At 40.6% G+C, this 21,962-nt stretch overlaps 1 protein-coding gene across 1 annotated transcript in view; it reads left to right on the top strand.

Moving 5' to 3' along the window:
* The window catches only part of LOC148162118 (uncharacterized), a 97,113-nt gene that overhangs the window by 29,044 nt on the left and 46,107 nt on the right, over window positions 1-21,962 (top strand). Inside the window, 1 exon segment of the mRNA XM_088020288.1 lies at window positions 344-472. Coding sequence (XP_087876414.1) covers window positions 344-472 — 129 coding nt within the window.

The raw sequence follows: 21,962 nt of genomic DNA on the forward strand, positions 1-21,962 counted from the left end.
CCCCCAGGCCACGCCCCCGACTACTAGCCCGCCTCTTACCCTGCCCCATTTGTGGCCTCGCCCCAGTTCTAGGACCCGCCCACTTGTGGTTCCCGCCCCTGCCCCAGCCAGTGACCCTTTCGCCCGAGACCCCGCCCCTTTCACTTATGGCCCCGCCCCACCCTGGGCGCTGCCTCAAATCTGGCACCGCCCCTGCCCAGTGACAGGCTCGCGGCCCCGCCTACGACCAGTGACTCGGAAGCCCAAGACCCCGCCCTAATTTCCGTCACGCCCCCATCACCATTCGTCCTGCTTCACCACCTCCCTCCCACCCCCCGCGACGCTCATTGGTTTCTTTCCGTAGAGCTTCCCGGGTTCCGATTGGCCTCATCCGTCGCCGTTCCTCCTTTCGATTGGCCCGCCGCGCCCGCTTTCGCGAGGCCCAGTCCTTGGGCGGGGGGCGGGGCCAGCGGCGGCGGGCGGCGGGGGATTGGTCAGCAGCTCGGAGGGGGTGGGCCCGCGCCGCGCGCAGCGTCTCGGCTGGAGCGCTAGGAGCAGCTCCCGCCACCTCAGTCGCCTCAGACTCGGTCGCCTCAGACTCTGTCGCCGCCTCGATCGCCCCGTCGTCACCCGCTCCCCCACCATCCCGGCCCCACCCCGGGCTCCGGCCCGGGCCAGCCGGCGGGCACGCCCTCCTCCGCGGACAGGTGAGTGGTCGCGGGCGGGGCCGGGGGCGGGGGTCCTGGCCCGGGTCCAGGGGTCGAGCCGGGGTCGCGCGCAGGGACTGGGGTCGCAGCCCGGGGCCTGAGCGAGGGGCCGGCCGGGGGCCGGGGGAGCCCCGCCAACTTTGCCCGCGGGGCTCCGGGGGCTGCGCGGCGCACGTCTGGCGCCGGCCGGGCGGGAGGGCCCGAGGGCCCCGCCGGGGCCCCACCAAGTTGGTGGGCGGCCGCGGGGCGGGCGCGCGGGGCCGGGGCCGGGGGTCCGCGCGTGCGCCCCGCCGCCCCGGGGGCGCCCACGGCCTCGGCCGCGCTCCGCCCGCGGGCCGCCCCGCGGCTCCCGAAGTCAGGGGCAGGGACGGCGCTGCTGGCCGCGGGGTCCGGGCGCTGGTGCTGGGCGGCTGACCCCTGGCCCGGACTCCGGGCAGCGTCTCCCGCGCGGCGGCGCGGGGTGGCCGTCAGGCTGGGCGCGGCGCCCCCGCGGCGAGGGGCGCGGGCGGCGGGACCTCCCGGGGCTCCCCGCGCGCGGGCGGCGGTGCGCGGCCGCGGGGGCGGCGGGGGCACGCGGCGGGGGCACGCGGCGGGGTCTGCGTGTCGCTGCTGCTGCTGCGGGGTCGGGAGCGTAGTGCCGGCTCCTCCCGAATTGGAAAGTCGGCCGAAAGTGCGCTGTCGGGCGGCCCGGGTTTGCGCGTCCTCCTCCTGCCTTTCTGGAGCGCAGCGCGGGCTTCGGAGCCTCCGCGGCTCCGCCGTGAGCTCAGCGCGGCCGGTCGCGGGCGGGGTTGGCGGCGTGCGGCGCTCCGGGAGGGGCCGTCGGGCGGCGCGGCTGGACCCTGGACGGCGACACACGCACCCTGCAGTGCCGGCCGCTCCCGTGGCGCGGGCCCTCGCCGCTCCCGCCGGACCTCGGCTGCGTCCGGGGGTCCTCGCCGCTCCCGCCGGACCTCGGCTGCGTCCGGGGGGTCCTCGCCGCTCCCGCCGGACCTCGGCTGCGTCCGGGGGGTCCTCGCCGCTCCCGCCGGACCTCGGCTGCGTCCGGGGGGTCCTCGCCGCTCCCGCCGGACCTCGGTTGCGTCCGGGGGGTCCTCGCCGCTCCCGCCGGACCTCGGCTGCGTCCGCGGGCCCTCGCCGCTCCCGCCGGACCTCGGCTGCGTCCGCGGGGAGTGGGGCCCCTGGTCCGCGCTTTGGCCTTGGCTTAGATGTTGGCCGCAGGTGTGCGTCCCCCCGACGGGAACCGATGCCCGGCCCCGCCGTGCGCAGGACGGCGCCTCGTCTTCAGGCGTCTCAGAGACACCGCTGCGGGGCGGAGAGACTGTGCGCAGCCCAGCGGCCCCCCGGAGGGGCGGCGGACGGGAAGGGGGAAGACCTCGCTCAGCCTCCCATCCCAGCAGCTGGAGAAGTTGCAGCTGGCGTTTTCAGACTCGGAGATCCCCCCGCGGTCCCGGGGTCTTCAGAGGCGCGTGCGCTCCCTGCCGCGCCGATGCTCCAGAGCACTGCTGTTGCGAGCACTGTTATTCTTCACTCGTACGTAGATGCTGTTGTCTGTACAGTGCAAGTTCATTGCCGGTGTTTTGGAACTTACATGACTTCATTATATTCTTAGCTGATACTCAATATTTTAAGGTTTTGAAAAAGCTTTGATGGTAAAAGGAGGAAAGTTGTGTCCCTCTCACTGGAAAGATTGGGCATCCAGTGTAGAATTCAGGGCTTTGTGACTGGTGTTGCTGTAGGTAGTGCTGATTAGTGGTGATACTGGACCTCAGAATATCACTTTTCCAGATACCCTTATTAATACTCAGCATTGGAGAAGATATACAACTTTGTGATTATATTTTTAAGGTAATTAGGTGAAAATTTCAACACATGGGTTCATTTGGCCAGATGTTTAAAAGGAAGTTATCTTTTTCCCTGTTGTTGCAGAGAGGCTGAGAGCAGGCTGTGTCGTGAGGTCCTTGAAACAATGTAGCCATTCAAGGCTGGATGTTGTGTTTCAGTTTGAACAGTTTCATTCCTGGAGGTGTAGCCAGCTCCTGGGCTGGTTGCCATGTGTCAGTGGCAAAGTCATTCCTATTTTCACAGAAACCTCAGGGCTTTGCTGTAACAGAGATCACTGAAGCAGATCTTGGTAGATGGGAATTGTACATCCCTTTGGTGAAGCCTGGTCCTTGTTGGCCAGAACAAAGAAAAATACCCTCTAATGTATTCGAATCAGTCCCAACTTAAACATTGCAATGAATACTGTAGATTTGGGGGCGGCCAGGCTATGTCTGAGCTCTCAGCCCTGGTAGCTGGGACTGCCGCAAGGTTGTGTGCCCGCTGTCCATGGTGCTGAACACAGGTCCTCTTTTTCAGTTTCTTTGTCTTAAATTTCCTTTCCAGTGTGAGAGGGTTTTTTGGAGTATGTTCACGTGAGGTGATGAGCACTAGGTGTTATACGCAACTGATGAATTGTTGAACACTGTATCTGAAACTAATGATGTACTATGTGTTGACTAATCGCATTCAAATTAAAAAAATAAAATCATTCTCAAAATTTACACATTTAAAGAAAAGTTGAACAGTTGAGCATGTTGTCTCTTTTTTTCAAGTGGATAATTGTGTCGACTCAACATTTCCTTTCCTTCACTTAGTCTCAGCATGTGGGAATTTTCTTGCTGTAGTATGGACATCAAGTAACAAATCATTGAAATTAAATGGGATCCTGTTTCCTTAAACAACCACCCTCTTAAAAATGTGCTCTTTATTGTAATGTATACATATATTTGTACATAGAGGCAATTTGTTTTTCCCTAAACAAGGTCAGTTGTAGCACCCCTCACACTCATGTGGTGCTTTTCAGCCTTCGCAGAAAGGGACTGGAACCCTCTGCGTATGTGGTAGGGCTGTTGGGCAGTTGTCAGTTGTCAGGCATTTCTGCTGTGTTGGAGCAACATCTACTCTCTTTTCTATAATTTTGAGGAAATCTTTGTAAATCATTTTAGATAAATTCTTTATTCTCTTGAGGTTAATTTTTGTCAGTTCCTTTAGAATTGCCCCACAGTTTAGCAATAAGAAATAATGGGTACAGAGATTCTTCCACATGATTGTAAATTGTGCATCAAACTATGCAGTGAATTGTTAAGGTGTTTTTGCTATGAGCATCTGAACTAGTTCTTTGGCCCCATCAGCTGTGCACTTAACTCACATTACTCTGTGAAAGAGTAACCTGTTTTGTTGAGGGAAACCCAGGGCGGCTTCTTTCTGCCTCCTCTAAACTTCAGAAATACTCTCTGAGTGCCCACTCTTTGCCTGGCCCTGTGCTGTGATTTGAAAACCCACAGGGGAAGGAGACGTAGTATTTATCATGGAAGGGCTCTACTTTGGACTGACAAAAGGACATGTAAATTGATGGTTACAGGGGGCCACACTGAGTGCTGCAATTTGGATACACAGAAAGTTGGGTTGGTGTGTTGAAGTGGGGTAATTCATTTAGGCTGGGAATCAGGGAAGGCTTCAGAAGGGAGGTGGCCTTGGGCTGAGACCTGAAGGGCGAATTGTAATTGGGCATGGATGGGTCTAAAATTGATTACAAAAAGACCAGAAGGTTGATGTAACTGGAGAACAGAATGTGTGGTGGTGAAGGTTGGATGGCATTGTGAAAGTGTTGGAACTCAGAGGTGTGGGGGAGAGTTGACTGGAGGTGGTGTGGCAGGCAGAATAATGGTCTCCCAAAGCTCTCCACATTCTAATCACCAGAACCTATGGATATGTTATGTTACATGGCAAGGAGAATTTAAGGTAATAGATGGAATGAAAGTTGCTACTCAGCTGATTTTAAAACAAGGAGATGATTATTCGGGATTTCCCTGGGTGGGCCCAAACTAATCAGAGGGTCCTTAAATATGGAAGAGGGAGGCAGAAGAGCTAGTGTCAGAGTGATGTGAAATGAGGAAGAGGACCCGTCATTGCTGGCTTAGAAGATGGAAGGGGTTACAAGACAAGGAGTGTGGGCAAGCTGTAGAAGCAGGAAAACGTGGGAAAATGGATACTCACCCAGAGCCTCTTGAAGGGAACACAGCCCTGCCTACACCTTGATTCTAGCCCAGTAAGACCTTGTGTCTGACTTCTGACCTCCAGAACTGAAAGATAATTAATTTCTGTTATGTTAAGCCACTAAGTTTGTGGACGTTTTTTAGAGCAGCCATAGGAACCTGACACAAGTTGGAACTGTTCTAGAAAGTTTTAGCTGGTGGAGTTTAAAGAGGAAATTACATGATCAGATATAGGCAGTAGAACACAAAATGATGTAGCTGCTGTTGGGAAGAACTTGCCCCAGGTGAGCTTGGTTCTGATGCTTACTTTCATCTCCTGGGCAGACTGGCATTTAATACTCTTTCCTGGCCTAACTCCCATCTGAAGTCTTTCTCCTAGCAGTCTGTCTAATCTCTACCCTTGCTTACTGCCGCTTCCTGCTGACCCACCTTTTCTCTGTGCTGGGCACTCAGGTCTACATGTACAAGTGGGATTGTAGGGGTCATAGGGTGGGCCAATTCCAGTCTCAGGCCTGTCGTCAGAGTATTTTCCAAAGGTTTATTTCTTCACAGCCTCTCTAATCCCTTGCATCTTCAGATGTTTTAATTGTTGTTAGTCAACTTGTGTGAAATATCTCACTGTTTAATTTACATTTTCTTGATTACTAGTAAGTGTGAGGATTTTTTATCCATTTAGGGGCCACTTAGGCTTCCTCTTCTATAAATTGTATTTGTGTATTGTTTGTCCATTTGTTACCTGGGTTGTCCTTTTTACTGCTTTTTAGAAGTCCTTTATATATTCTGGATTCTATTTATGCTTATTTTTTTATCCTTTTAAAAATGCTGTTTTGATGAACAGATGTTTAATTTTAATGTAGTCAGATTTATTAATCTTTTCCTTATGGTTTGTGGTTATTGAGTCTTATTTAAGAAATTCTTTGCTACCCCAAGGTCATAGGGTATTCTCATCTTTATAAAAAATTGAATGTTTGCTTTTTATATTCTACTTGGAACTTATTTTTGTGTGAGGTGTGAGGTAGAGATATAATTTTAGAACTTTTCCAAATGCATAACCAATTGTATCAGTACTATTTATTGAATAGCATCCTTACCCCAATGATCTGCAGTGCTTCCTTTGAAACACAAAATTTTACAAACATGTGGATCTGTTTCTGATTTCTCCATGTAAATAATGATAATTTCATTTCTTCCTTCCTAGCCTTTAAGTCTTTTATTTATCTCTTGTCTTATTTCCATTGTTTGGACACTAGACAAAGTTGCGTAGAATGATAGGGCTATGCTAATACTGTTTTACACTTTAAAGGCAATACTTTTAGAGCCTTAAATATGAAGTTTGCTCCTGTTTTTTGGTAGATTCCTTTTATTAGGTTAAGGATGGTCTCCTCTCCTAATAGTTTGATAAAAGATTTTTAAAACACCATTAATAGATTTTGAATGTTAACAAATGATTTTCTTTACCTACTTAGATGATTTTATGTTTTTTCTTTTTTAAATTGTGACTGATGGGGCGTCTGGGTGGCTCAGTCAGTTAAACGTCTGCCTTTGGCTTAGGTCATGATCCCAGGGTCCTGGGATCACCCCGCATGGGGCTCCCTACTCAGCGGGGAGCCTGCTTCTCCCTCTCCCTCTGCCTGCTGCTCCCCCTGCTGGTGCTCTCTCTCTCTCTCTCTCTCTCTCTCTCTCTGTCTCTGTCAAATAAATAAATAAAATCTTTAAATAAAATAAAAGAAAAAGAAAAAAATAAATTGTGACTGAGATGAAATATTTTGATCTTTTACTTTTAAGCCATCATTGATTTCTTGGGATAAACATTACCTTGTCATGACAGACTATTTTAAAAAATTATTATTGGATCCAATATAGTAATATTTCATTTACAGTTTTGGCATATATTTTCGTAAGAAGTATTGACCAATATTAATCTTTTCTTGTGTTGCCCTTATTCAGATTTGGTATCATGGTGATGCTTCATCTTCCCTGTAATAGTTTCTGAAAGGGAAGGATTTTTGTTCCTTGGAAGTTTGGCAAAATTGATTCTTAAATATTCTGGATCTGGATCCTTTTAGAACATGGAGAGTCTTACACCAGCAGTTACCGCTTTAGAAGGGTTGCAGTACCGTTCTTCTCACATTTTGTTGGCCAGGAGGAGTCTTTTCGGCCACACTTAGTTTCAAATGGAGCAGGGAGGTTGAGTCTTCCATGTCCCAGAAGCTCAGGACAAATATTAGTAACATTTACCAAACTCTGGAGGTTAATTGATGTCAGTACTGCACAGTTAGCCAAAACTCAAACCGCGTTCCTCTCTAGGTCTTGTTTGAAGTTTTACAAGTGTGCAAGGTCTGCAGGTATGTTGGTCATCAGGGGACTGACTAGAATGTGAAACTACCAATATGTTGGTTTATATTTGTTGTGAACAAACCATCCTACTTACTCTCTCCAGAAGCCCGCCTTGGAAATTCTGTCTCTCTAGCTCTCCTTAGTCTAGCCTCCCTTTCTTATTCTTCCCAGGGATCTAAGTCCTAACTATCCTTCAGGGCTGGCACAGTTCCCACCTCCCTGCTTAAATTCTCTGTGTTAACTCTGACTCATGATGAACTCTCCCTTCACTTCTTACAGTACCATTCTGCTCCAGCTGTGGAGAGAGAGCAGGGTTCAGTTTTGTTTATGGGTAGTCAGTTGATGAGAAGAGCCTTCAGATGCAAGCACATGTTTCCCTCCTTTGCCTGGGCTCTGCCCTGGGAGACTAGATATAGTGGACAGACTGTATGACTGTATGACGATGGCCTCACCATGATCCCCATGATTCATGCCTTTGTATAATCTTTTCCTATTGAAGTAGGACTTGCTTCTAACCAATAGAATATGGAAAAGTAATGGAATGTCACTTCCTTGATTATTTTACATTACATAAAATTCCATTTTGCTAGAAACTCATTTAGAGATTCTGTTTGGTGGCAGCTATGCTGGGGAAGCCCACATGGCAAGAACTTCAGGTGGCCTCTAGAAGTTGAGGGTGGCCTTTAGGGATAGCCAGTAAGAAGCAGGGGAGCTCAGTCCTACAGCAAAGGAAACAACCTCTACCAGTAACCCAAGTGAGCTTGGAAGGGAATTCTTCCCCCCACTTGAGCCTTCTAATGAGAACATAGCCTGGTCAACACCATGATTGCAGCCTTGTGAGACCCTGGGCGGGGAACCTGGGTAAACCTGCTCAGACTCTTAACTCACAGAAACTGCGAGGTAATAAATGTAAATTTTAAGTCGCTCAGTTTGTTATACAGCTGTAGAAAACTAATGTATCAGTTCTTTATTGACCTCCCCTTTACCCTCACTAGAAGTAGATTTGGATTGATGAAGGGTACTTGAATCTAGTTGAGATAAGCAATTTTTAAAAATTATTTTTTGAAACTTTTTTCTATTTTTGAAAGTGATACAAATGTTTTGTGTAGAAAAATTGAAGCAAGCAGGAAGTATAAAGGACAAAACAAACATTCATAATCTTACTACACGACAATAGCCATTGTGTCTTTCTACCTTTATGTGTGGTATGATATGAATATCCTAAGTTGGGATTCATTCCATAGTGTTTTATGAACAGCTTTCTTTCTTTGTACTAGATAGTGAGAATTTCTTGTGTCATATCATAGTCTTATAAAACATGATTTTAAATGGCTGCATACTATTCCAGTGGATGTCCCAATTGATTGAATATAGTTGGACATTTATGCTGCTTTAAAATATTTATCATCATAAATAATGCTTTGATCAATAATCAATAACCTATACCAAAATCATTGTTTGTATCACTGATAATTTATGAAGGACAAGTTTCTAAAGGCAGAATTATTAGGTCAGAGCTTGTAGATGTTTTTAAACCTTTTGATACTTAACCATCCAGCTTCCAATGTTTCTTTTTTTTTTAAGATTTTATTTATTTACTCTATTTTAGAGAGAGAGTGCAAGCGGGGCGGAGAGAAGGGGGAGAGGGAGAGAATCTCAAGCAGACTCACGGAGCCCAATGCAGGACTCAGTCTCACAACCCTGAGATCAGGACCTGAGCCAAAACCAAGAGTCGGACACTTAACTGACTGAGCCACCCAGGTGCCCCCCAGCTTCCAATGTTTCTAAAAAATGATATAAAGCTCAAACATCTGTTTGTGTAACTCACCAGGTTGGGATAGGACAGAACTATTGATTTTTGAGCATTTTAGGTTCCTGTTTTCTTAACCCTATTTGCAAAGTGCTTTTAAATTATTCATTAAAGTGCAGTATGGATTCTGTTTATAGACACATTTGTGTATGAGATCGCTCCCTTAGTGCCTGGGCAAAAAGCCTACGAATTGCTCTTATCACATCCCTACCTTTGTACATCCGTTTCTACTCCTATCCATCCTTTCTTTGTTCTCAACCAAATAGAGACACTGAGACGCAGTAGGTCTTGTAGCCTTGTGATTACTCAAATTAAGTGGCTTTTCTGAGCTACCTCTTGCTCTTTTCTTCTTGCCATTTATGAACTAGTTGGCTTCATAAGTATGAGAGATCAGCAGAAAATTATTAATTTAAAAATATTGAAAATATTTTTCCTGATTCATAAATGAGTATTTATTTAGAAAATTTGCAAAATAAAGATTAGTATCAAAAGCAAAATAAAAGTATTTCATTCTGTCACTCACAGATGACCACTGTATAAACATAACGTGTTCATATTAGCTTATTCTTAGAATATATTGATTAAATTTCAGTGACTAATGTTTTGCCTGAGATTCATGCATTCATGTCTCCGAGTGAAATTGGCCCGTAATTTTCCTTTTCCGTAGCTGTTTTCTCTCCAATTTGAGATGACTACTTGGTTTATTAATTTGCAGCTTTTCCCCCCTACTAATATGTGTATTTAAGGTGATACATTTCCTTATAAAATAATGATTCAGTTGTATCATACGGACTTTGATTTGAGGTATTTTCCTTATTGTTTAGTATATACTATACACCAAATTGTGCCCCTCTCAAATACATATGTTGAGCCCTGGCCTCCAATATGATGGTATTGGAGATGGAGCTTTTGGGAGATAATTAAGTTTAGTTGAGGTCATGAGTGTGATGGGATTAGTACTTTATTAGAAGAGACCAGAGAACTTGCTCGTTTTCTCTTTCTTGCCATGTGAGGGTACAGCAGGAAGACAACTATCCACAAGCCAGGAAGAGGCCCCTGACCAGAGCTCTCCCATGCTGGCATTCTGTCTGATCTCAGACTTCCCAGCCCCCAGAACTGTGAGAAATAAATGTCCATTGTTTAAGCCCCTCAGTCTGTGGTGTTTTGGTACAGCAGCCCAAGGAGACTAAGGCAGTTATATTTTCTAATTTCCAGTATGATTTTTTAAATTTATAGGTCGTTTAGAAGAATATTTAAAATTTTCCAAACATACGCATATTTTCTTATTCTTTTCCAGCACAATTTCATTGCCCCCAAATCTTGCTCTTTATGATTTTAATTCTTTGAAATTTGCTGATGTGCCTCATGGCCAAGAATATGGACTATAAGTTTTCTCACACATTCCTGTGTGCTTGAAAAGAATTAGATTCAATGTTCTATACATTCCATTCAGCTAACTTATAACATACTATTCACATCTTCTGTTTTCTTAGTATTTTTTTTGTCTGGTGGTTATATCCATTACTAAGATAATTACCCAGTTTCATTATGATTATGGATTTGTCTTATTTCTCTTTGAAGTTCTGTCAATTTTTATCTATATACTTTGAGTCCCTGCTATTAGGGGCATGCAAATATAAAATTGTTATGTCTTCCTGAAGAACTGAGACTTTAATTATTAACAGTGGTTTTCTTTATCTCTAGTAATGAATCTTTGCCTATGGTATCATATGCCAATACGAAAATGGCCATAACAGATTGCTTTAGGCTCATATTTGCATAATATCTTTGTTTTTTTATCATTTTACTTTCAAAACTGTTTTCTTAAGCTTTAAGTATGTATCTTGCAAAATAATCAAACAATTAGATTGTTTTTCATCCAGTCTGATAATTTTTGTCTTTTAACTAGAACATTCAACTCATTTATGTTGAATATAATTAGTAATCTATTTAAGTCTATACTCTTATTATTTATTTCTCTTGTCCCACATGTTCTGTGTTTATTTTTCTATCTTATTTTAAAACAGTATTATGATTTTTAAAAATCATTCAACTTATACTCTCTTCACTTTTTTGGAGGTTATATTTTATTTTTCTTTCTTTTCGTGGTTACTATGTAAATTAAATAATGTGTTATTAACTTATCCAGATAATGCAGTTATACCTGCCTTCTGGACCATGCAGAGATTATAGTGTCATAGAGCACTTGAACTCCATTCACCCTCTCCAGATTTATATGTGGTTATTATCGTGTGTCTTAATTCTGTAAGCTCTTTTTAAACTCTATGAAATACTAATATTAACAGTGTTGTTATTTAATGTACCATCAGTGTTCATTTACATTTATTCACAACTTTGTCCATTTTTTGCTTTTCATTGTTCTCTGACATTTCTGACCTTCATTCTGGGGTTGCTTCCCTTCTGCCTGAAGAGTGAGCCTTCTTTAGAAATTTCTTTATTGCAGGTCAGCTGGTAGTAGATACGCTCCCTGTTTTTTTCTTTCTAAAACTATTTTGATTTCACTTTCATTTAAAAAAATTTTTTAATTTATTTTTTTGTGGGGGGGGATATAATTTGCATGCTATAAAATTCACCCTTTTAAAGTTTCTGATTCGGGTGCCTGGGTGGCTCAGTTGGTTAAACAACTGCCTTCAGCTTGGGTCATGATCCCGGGTTCCTGGGATCATGTCCCACATCTGGCTCCCCCTGCTCTGCGGGGAGCCTGCTTCTCCCTCTCCCTCTGCTGCTCCTCCTGCTTGTGTGCTCTCCCTCTCTCTCTCTGTCAAATAAATAAAATCTTAAAAAAATATAAAGTTTCTGATTCATTGGATTTTGGTATATTTACAAGGTTGTGCAACCACTAGTGCTACATAATTCCAGAACATTTTCATCACCTTAAAAAGAAACCTCATACCTATTAACAGTAACTCCCCATTCTTCCCTGTCCCAGTCCCTGGCAACCATTAATCTACTTTCTGTCTCTAAGGATTTGCCTATTAGGAACATGTCATATAAATGGAATCATAAATATGTGGCCTTTCATGTCTGGTTTCTTTTACTTAGTATACTATTTTCAAGGTTCATCCATGTTCTATTGTGTATCAGTACTTCATTTTTATGGCTGAATGGTATCACATTGTATGGATATATCCCATTTTAGTTCTCCATTCATCAGTACCGTACAGGTAGACATTTGGGTTGTTTCTACTTTTTTGGCTGTTAGGAATAATGTGCTATGAAAAGTCACGTGTACGTTTTTGTATACATACATATTTTCAGTTCCTTTGTGTATATACTTAGGAGTAGAATTGCTGGGTCATATAGTAATTGTATGTTAAACTTTTTGAGTAATTGCCAAGCTGTTTTCCAAAGATGTTGCACCTTTTTATATTCTCACCAGCAATGTATGAGGGTCCCAATTTCTTCACACCTTCACTAACACTTGTCATTTTCCAGTTTTTTGATTATAGCCATCCTAGTGGGCGTGAAGTGGTATCTCATTGTGGTATTGATTAGCATTTCCTTAATCACGGATGCTGTTGGTAACCTTTTTGTGTGCTTACTGGCTGTTTGCATGTCTTCTTTGGAGAAATGTCTGTTCAAATCTTTTGACCATTTTTTTATTGGATTGTTTGTCTTATTGTTGAATTGTAAGTTTTGAAATTGGGAAGTGTGAGTCCTCCAACTTTGTTCTTCTGTTGTTTTAGCTATTCCTGGTTCCTTGCATTTCCATATGATTTTTAGGATTAGCTTGTCAATTTCTGCATGAAAGGCAGCTAGAATTTTTATAGGGATTGCATTGAATGTGTAGAAAAATTTGAGAGTATTGCCATCTTAACAATATAAGTCTTCCAGTCCATAAGTATGGAATTTATTAGCTATAATAGTTTCTTAGTGGATTCCTGAGGAGTTTCTATATATGAGATTATATAATATGCATATATAGATAATTTTACCTCTTCCTTTCTAATCTGGATGCCTTTTATTTCTGTTTCTTTTGTAATTGCCTTGGTTATAGTACAGTGTTGCATTGTCCTGGGGAGGGTGAACATCTTAATCTTGTTCCTGATCTTAGGGGGAGAGCTTTCAGTATTTCACCATTCAGTATGTTGTCAGCTGTGGGCTTTTGAGATGTCCCTTGTTAGTTTGGGAGGTTTCCTTCTATTTTTATTCTGTTAAGTGTTTTTGTCATAAAAGAGTGGTATTGTTGTCAGATGCTTTTTCTGCATCTAAGATGATCATACTTTTTTTGTCCTTCATTTTCTTAATTTTGTGCATTATACCAATTGATATTTGTATGTTGAACCAACCTTGCATTTCCTGGATAAATTCCAGTTGGTCATGGTAGATAATCCTTTTTATATATCGCTGGATTCAGTTTGTTAGTATTTTGTTGAGGATTTTTACATTTAAAATTTTTAAAGAAGTTTTTATTTAAATTCTGGTTACCTTACATACAGTATAATATCAGTTTCAGGTGTACTGTGTGGCAGTTCAATACTTCCATACCTCACCTGGTAGTCACCACCACAAGTGCACTCCTAATCTCCATCACCCACCCACCTCCCCTCTGGTCACTATCAGTTTGTTCTCTATAGTTAAGAGTCTGTTTCTTGGTTTGCCTCTCTCTCTCTTTTTTTGTCCCTTTGCTTGTTTTGTTTCTTAAATTCCACATGAGTGAAGTCATATGGTATTTGTTTTTCTCTGACTTATTTTGCTTAGTATTATACTCTTTAGCTCCATCTGTGTCATTGCAAATGGCAAGATTTCATTCTTTTTTATGGCTGAGTAATATGCCATTGTATATATATCACATCTTCTTTATGCATCATCAGTCAGTGGCCACGTGAGCAGTTTCCATAATTTGTCTATTGTAGATAATGCTGCTGTAAACATTGGTGTGCATCTACCCCTTTGAATTAGTATTTTTTTTATTCTTTGGGTAAATATCTAGTAGTGCTATTGCTGGATCATAAGGTAGTTCTATTTTTAACTTTTTGAGGAACTTCCATCATACTGTGTTTTCCACAGTGGCTGCACATTTTCATTCTCATCAACAGTGTAACAGGGTTCCCCTTTCGCCACATCTTGCCAACACCTGTTTCTTGTGTTGTTGATTTTATGCATTCTGACAGGTGTGAGGTGATATCTCATTGTAGTTTTGATTTGCATTTCCCTTATGATGAGTGATGTTGATCATTTTTTGATGTGTCTGTTGGCCGTCTGTATGTCTTCTTTACCCAAAGCAGTTTACACATTTAATGCAATCCCTATAAAAATACCAATAGCATTTTTACAGAGCTAGAACAAACAATCCTAAAATTTGTATAGAACCCACAGAAGAACAGACACTTCTCCAAAGAAGACATAGGAATGGCTAACAGACACATGAAAAAATGTTCAACATCATTAGCTGTCAGGGAAATTCAAATCAAAACCACATTGAGATAGAACCTTATACCAGTTAAAATGGCAAAAATTAACAAGGCAGGAAACAACAAATGTTGGAGAGGTTGTGGAGAAAGGGGAACCCTCTTACACTGTTGGTGGGAATGCAAGTTTGTACAGCCACTTTGGAAAACAGTATGGAGGTTCCTCAAAAAGTTAAAAATAGAGGTACCCTATGACCCAGCAATTGTATTACTGGGTATTTACCCCAAAGATACAGAGGTAGTGAAAAGAAGGGACACCTGCACCCCAATGTTCATAGCAGCAACGTCCACAATAGCTAAACTGTGGAAAGAGCTGAGATGCCCTTCAGCAGATGAATGGATAAGGAAGATATGGTCCATATATACAATGGAATATTACTCAGCCATCAGAAAGGATGAATACCCAACTTGTACATCCACATGGATGGGACTGGAGGAGATTATGCCAAGTGAAATAAGCAGAGAAAGTCAATTATCATATGGTTTCACTTATTTGTGGAACGTAAGGAACAGCATGGAGGACATTGGGAGAAGGAAGGGAAAAATGAAGGGGCGGAATCGGAGGGGGAGACGAACCATGAGAGACTATGGACTCTGAGGAACAAACTGAGGGTTTCAGAGGGGAGGGGGGTGGGGGGATAGGGTAGCCCGGTGATGGGTATTAATGAGGGCACGTATTGCAGTGAGCACTGGGTGTTATATGCAAATAATGAGTCATGGATCACTACATCAAGAAAAAAAAAATAAAGGCCTATGGTGAGTCATCACCACAGATGATTTTAATTCTTTATGGGAAAGCTTGTTAAGGAATTTTACTAGGTGAATTTTTGAAAATTTATTCTTATTATGAGTCTGATAAATACCAAATTAGTTTTTATCAACAAATAAAAAAATAAAATAAAATGTAAAACAAAACAAAACAAAAACCCCAACCACAGAAGACCTTGAATAGCCAAAGCAATCTTGAAAAAGCAAAGCAAAGCTGGAGGCATCACAATTTCATACTTCAACTTATATTGCAAAGCTGTACTAATCAAAACAGTATGGGACTGACACAAAAATAGACATGTACATAGATCAGTGGAACAGAATAGAAAACCCAGAAACGAACCCACGATTATATGGTCAATTAATCTTTGACAAAGCAGGAAAGAATATCCAATGGGAAAAAGTTTCTTAAACAAGTGGTGTTGGGAAAACTGGACAACAACAGGCAAAAGAATGAAACTGGACCACTTTCTTGCACTAAACACAAAAATAAATTCAAGATAGGTTAAAGATCTAAATGTGAGACCTGAAACCATAAAAATCCTGGAAAAAAAGCACAAGCAGTAATGTCTCTTACATCAGCTGTAGCAACTTCTTTCTAGGTATGTCTCTTAAGGCAAGGGAAACAAAAGCAAAAATAAACTACTGGGACTACAACAAAATAAAAAGTTTCTGCACAGTGAAGGAAACAATCAATAAAACTGAAAAGCAACCTGTGGAATGGGAGAAGATATTTGCAAATGATATATCTGATAAAGGGTTAGTATCCAAAATATGTGAAGAACTTATAAAACTCAACACCCCAAAATTAAATAATCTAATTAAAAAATGGGCAGAAGACATGAATAGACATTTTTCCAAAGAAGGCATTTGTATTCTTAAGGCATATTGGTCTATGTTTTTTGTTTTTTGTTTTTTTCTCTTGTGATTTCTGTGGTTTTGATATCAGGGTAATAATGACCTTATAGAATGCATTGAGAAATGTTCTTTTCTATTTTTTGGAAGAGTCTGTGAGGGATTGGTGTTAATTCTTCTTAAATGTTTGGTAGAATTCACTATTGGAACCATCTGGTCCTGCACTTTTGTTTATGGGAAGTTCCCAATTACTAACTCAACGTCTTTACTTGTTTAGGTCTATTCAGATTTTCTGTTTCTTGTTCAGTCAGTTTTGATAGTTTGTGTCTTTTCAGGAATTTGTCCACTTTACCTGGGTTATCTAATTTGATAGCAAATAATTATTCATAATATTTCTCTGTAATCCATTTTTATTTTTGTAAGGTTGGTAGTTTCATTTCTGATTTTTACTAATTTAAGTCTTCTCTTTCTTTTCCTTAATTCAGATAAAGATTTGTCAGTTTCATTGATCTTTTTGAAGAATCATCTTTTGGTTTCATTATTTTTTCTCCATTGCTTTGTATTTTCTATTTCATTTCTTTTTGTTCTAATCTTTGTTTTTTCCTTTCTTCTGTTTGCTTTAGGTTTAGTTTGCTCTAATTCCTTAAGGTGGAAGGTTAAGTTATTGATTTGAGATAGTTCTTCCTTTTTAACATAGGTGTTCATGGCTATACATTCCTAATCATTGCTTTTACTGCCTCTCATAAGTTTTGAATATGTTGTGTTTTAATTTTCAGTCAACTCAATGTATTTCCCATTTCCCTTGTGATTTCTTCTTTGATTCCTTGCTTATTTAGAAGTATGTTCTTTAATTTCCACAAATTCGTGAATTTCTTAAGTTTCTACTATTGGCTTCTAATTTCTTTTCCTTGCTGTCAGACAACATACTTATATAGATTTCAATTCTTTTAAATTTTGATGTGATTAAACATCTGATCTGTCCTAAATAATGTTCCATGTGTAGTTTAAAATAATGTATCTTCTGGTTTTTTAATGGAGTGCCTTATAGATATCTGTTAGATCTAATTGTTTTATAGTGCTGTTAAAATCTTCTCTTTCCTTGCTAATCTTCTGTCTTGTTGTTCCATCCTGTATTGAACATGGGATATTGAAATCTCCAACCATTATTGTGAATTGTATAATTCTCCTTCAGTTTCTGTTAATTTTTTGTTGCATACATTCTGGGGCTCAGTTTTTAGATACATATATATATATATAATTGTTATACTTCTTGATAAATCAACCCTTTTGTCATTATAAAATGTCCTTTGTCTCTAGTCACAATTTTTGTCTTAAAGACCATTTTGTCTGATGTTAGTATAGTCACCCCATCTCTCTTTTGGTTATTGTTTAGATGGTATACATGTTTTCATCCTTTCACTTTTAACTTGTTTGTGTCTTTGAATTTAAGTGTCTCTTGTATACTGCCTATGTATAACTGGATCATGTTTTTGTTTTTGTTTTAAGCAGCATAATAGCCAAAGTATGGGAAACATCTCAAGTGACCATTGACTGATGAATAGATAAAGAAGATGTGATATATATATATATATACAATGGAATATTACTCAGCCATAAAAAAGAATGACATTGGGGCACCTGGGTGGCTCAGTCGTTTAAGCTTCTGCCTTTGGCTCAGGTCATGGTCTCAGGGTCCTGGGATAGAGCCCCGCATTAGGCTCCCTGCTCAGTGGGGAGCCTGCTTCTCCCTCTGCCACTCCCCCTGCTTGTGCTCTCTCTCTGTCAAATAAATAAATAAAATCTAAAAAAAAAAGAAACAAATTAAAAAAAAAGAATGACATCTGGCATTTGCAACAATATGGATGGAGCTAGAGAGTATTATGCTAATGAAATAACTCAGTCAGGAAAGACAGATACTCTATGATTTCACTCATATGTGGAATTTAATAAACAGAACAAATGAGCAAACCAAGAAATGGACTCTTAACTATAGAGAATAAACTGATGGTGACCGGAGGGGAGAGGGGTGGGGGTATGGGAGAAATAGGTGATGGGGATTAAGGAGGGTACTTGTGATGAATTCCGGGTATTGTAAGGAAGTGTTGAATCACTACATTGTACACCTGAAACTAATATTATACTATATGTTGACTAACTGGAATTCAAATAAAAACTTAAAAAAACCCATCAACACAATTTCTGCCTTTAAGTTGGAATGTTTAATCCATTTACATTTAATGCAATTCTGATAGGATTTATTCCTGCCATTTTGCTATTTTTTTCTATATGTCATGTCTCTTTGTTTTCTGTCCTTCATTACTACTTTTTGTATTAAATAGATATTTTTTAGTGTGCAATTTTAATTTGTTATTTATTTTGCTATTTTTTGTTAGTTATTTTCTTTGGGGTTACATGGGGCTTCTTAGTATTAGCAACTTGTAACAGTTTAGTTTGGATTCATACTGATTTAATATCAGTGGTACATCAAAACTTTGCTTCTGTATATCTCCATTCCTCCCCCACTTTGTGCTATATTTGTGTTGTCATACAAAGTATATCTTTATACATTCTGTGCACATCAACACAGATTTATAATTATTGCCCTGTGTAGTTTTCTTTTGTTTAAGATAGGAGAAAACTTACAAATATTATATTTATGCTGTCTTTTCTACTTACTTCTGTATTTACCTTTACTGGTGTTCTTTATTTCTTCACCTGGATTTGAGGTACTGTCTAGGATCCTGTCATGTTAGCCTGGAGTCCATTTAGTATTTCCTGTAGGGCAGATTTTCTAGAAGCTTATTCTGTCAGTTTTTGTTGTCTGAAGATGTCTTAATTTCTCCTTTGCTCTTGAAGGGTAATTTTGCTGGATGTAGAATTCTTGTTTGACAGTCTTTGTCTTTTATAATTTTGAATATGTCATCCCACAACCTTCTAGTTACCACAGTTTCTGATGAGAAATCAGCTATTACTTTTATTGAGGATTTCTTTCAAATGATGAGCTGCTTTTCTTGCTGCTGTCAAGATTCTCTCTTTGTCTCTGTGTTTGAATAGCTTGATTATGAATAGCTAGGTATGGTCATCTTGGAGTTTATTCTTAGAGTTCATTGAGTTTCTTGATGTGTAATTTTTTTTCCCCCCAAAATCTGGGAAGTTTTTTTTAGCTGTTATCTCTTCAAATATATCTCCTTCTCTCTCTTTTCTCCTTCTGAAATTTATACCCCTTTCTTTTTTCTCCTTCTGAAACTTTTGTTATACAAATTTAGTATGCTTGATGGTGTCCCACAGGTCTCTGAGGCTCTGTTCTTTTCTCCTTTTTGTAAGGAAGACTTTATTCACTTTATACAATGGGCTGTATTATAGGGGAGAGATATTGGGCTCAATACCTGCTCTGTTCATTTTTCTTCTTACTGTTTACTTTCTGTTCCTTAGACTGGAAAATTTCAGTTGACCTATCTTCAAGTTCTCCAGTTTGTTCTTGACTGCTCAAATATGCTGTTTAATATTTCCAGTGAATTTGTCATTTCAGTTACTATACTTTTTAGTTTGGAATTTTTATTTAGCTCCTTTTTATATCCTGTCTCTTTATTAGTAGTCTCTACTTGATGAGACACCATTGTCATACTTAATCTTTCAGATGTGGTTTCCTTTAATTCTTTGAACATATTTAAAATAGGTTATATATAGTCTTTCTCTTGTAAGTCCAATGTCAGTGCTTCCTTAGGGGCAGTTTCTATTGATTGCTTTTTCCCTGTTTATGGGCCATATTGCCTGTCTCTTTCTCTGTCTCTCTGTCTCTGTCTGTCTCTCTCTGTCTTGTGTGTCTCATAATGACTTGTCAAAAACTAAACATTTTAAATAATACATGTGGCAACTCTGAAAATTTGATTCTCCTTTCTCCCCTGGGATTTTTGGTGCCTCTGCTTGTTGTAGTAGTTTTTGTTGTTTTGTTTAGTGACTTTCCTGAACTAACTCTGCAAAGTCTGTATTCTGTGACATGTATTTCCACTCATTTGTGATCAGCTAAGGATTGGACAGAGATTTCCTTAAATGCCAGGAATCAGTAAGTCTCCTGGACTTTCCCAAGGAGCTCTGTGTGTATATTGGGGTATGCTTCAACATTTAATCAGGCACTTTACAGCTCTGCCTGAGTCTTTTACTTCCCACTTGTACAGAGCCTCAAAGTCAGCCCAGTGTGTGTGCTTATAGTTGTCTCAGGTCTTTCCTGGGCATTCATATAACCTTGAGTATGTGCACAGCTCTACGTATACATGTGACCTTCTAGATTTCCAGGAATATGTTGGAGTTCTTCAAATTCCCTATAGACATCTCATTTTCCACCTTTTTCTATTATGCTCTGGGTTTATGTATTATTTGCCGCACCTGTTGTCTACTGTCTCAGGTAGTTATAAAATGAAACAGTTGATTCTAATTGTTTTACCATACACCTCTGAGGAAAATGCTTTTCACACTGGTCTTACTCTGATTCAGGTCAAATAAAGACGTCCTTGCAAGTGGAACTTAATAGCCATGTCAAGTAATGACAGTTCTCCAGGAATAAGGCTTTTGAAAGAGTTCTAATCCTGTTCCGGCCCTTTCTGTGACTGCCAGACTGCTGGTTTTCACTATCATTGCAAGCTGTTGGGTTTTAAGACAACTATAGAACTGAGGTGGCATTGGGGGAAAATGAGAATAGGGAAAGTTAAAACACTATAAATGTGCTGTTCCTATGGAGATTCAACCGTTTTCCTTTAACAAATGCTCCCCAGATTGCTGTAAGCCTTTGGTTAAATTCCCAGATTTCTGACAAAGTTGAATCTGACAATTTTTGCTATTTTTTTTTTCATTGCTTTTATGGAAGAGGGGATTTTTGGAGGTCCTTACTTTGCTGTTGTCACTGACATCACCCTCTCACCTTTATTCTTGAAAGACTAATTCCTGTATATTGAATTTCCTGTTGGCGTTATTTTCTTTCAGCCTGTTGGAGTGTCTAGCTTTTGTTTTTTCTGTTCAGATGTCAGTAGTCATTATAACTGCTGTGCCTCTGGAGGTAATCTGTGCATTTCCTATTGCTTCTTTAGGATTTTCTTACAGACCTTAGGTTTCTGTAGTTTCACTGAGTTCCATATATTCTTGCCTATGGTATGTTGGCTTCTTGTATCTGTGGTATGAGGTCTTTCATAAGTCTAGAAAATTCACTGTCATTCTCTTCAGATAATTATTTCCGCTCATCTTCTCTATTCTTTCCTGCTAGGACTCTAATGAAATGTTTATTAGATTTTTCATGATGTATTCTCATGCCCTCTCTTTTGTGTTTCCCAGATTTTGATCTCTCCATGCTTTAGTTTGAGTATTTTCTTCTGACCTAGTTTCCAGTTCATCAGTTCTCCCTTCAGTAGCACCTACTCTGCTAAAAAACCCATTCGGTATTCTTTTACTTTTTAGTTCTAGATTTTCCTTAACAAATTTAAAACTGTGTTACTTTTTATAGCTTCTTAGCTCTCATTTATGTTTTTGGCCATAGTAAGTGTCATTTTTTTTGCTTATTTGTTGTTTTTTCCAATTTTTTAATTGTAGTAAAATATGCATAACAAAATTTAACATCTTAACCATTTTTGAATGTACAATTTAGTGGCAATGGTATTACATATATTCATAATGTTCATCCATCACCACCATCTATCTCTTTTCTTCTTGTAAAACTCAAATTCTATTCCTATTAAAGACTAACTCCCCATTCTCTCCTCCCCCTTGGCACCCACCACTCTACTTTCTGTCCCTATGATTTTGACTGAGTACTTCATATAAGTGAAATCATATAATATTTGTCTTTTTGTGACTGGCTTATTTCATTTAGTATAATGTCATCAAGGTTCATACATGTCATAACATGTGTTAGAATTTCTTCCCTTTTTAATTCTGAATAATATTCCATTTATGTGTATACCACAATTTTCTTATTCATTCATCTGTCAGTGGACACTTGGGTTGCTTCCATGCTTTAGCCATTTTGAAATAATGCTGTTATAAATATGGG

The sequence above is a fragment of the Eumetopias jubatus genome, unplaced genomic scaffold, assembly GCF_037043125.1.
Source record: "Eumetopias jubatus isolate StellerSeaLion01/CBP00866 unplaced genomic scaffold, mEumJub1_p1.0 scaffold_20, whole genome shotgun sequence".
In the NCBI taxonomy this organism is placed as follows: domain Eukaryota; kingdom Metazoa; phylum Chordata; class Mammalia; order Carnivora; family Otariidae; genus Eumetopias; species Eumetopias jubatus.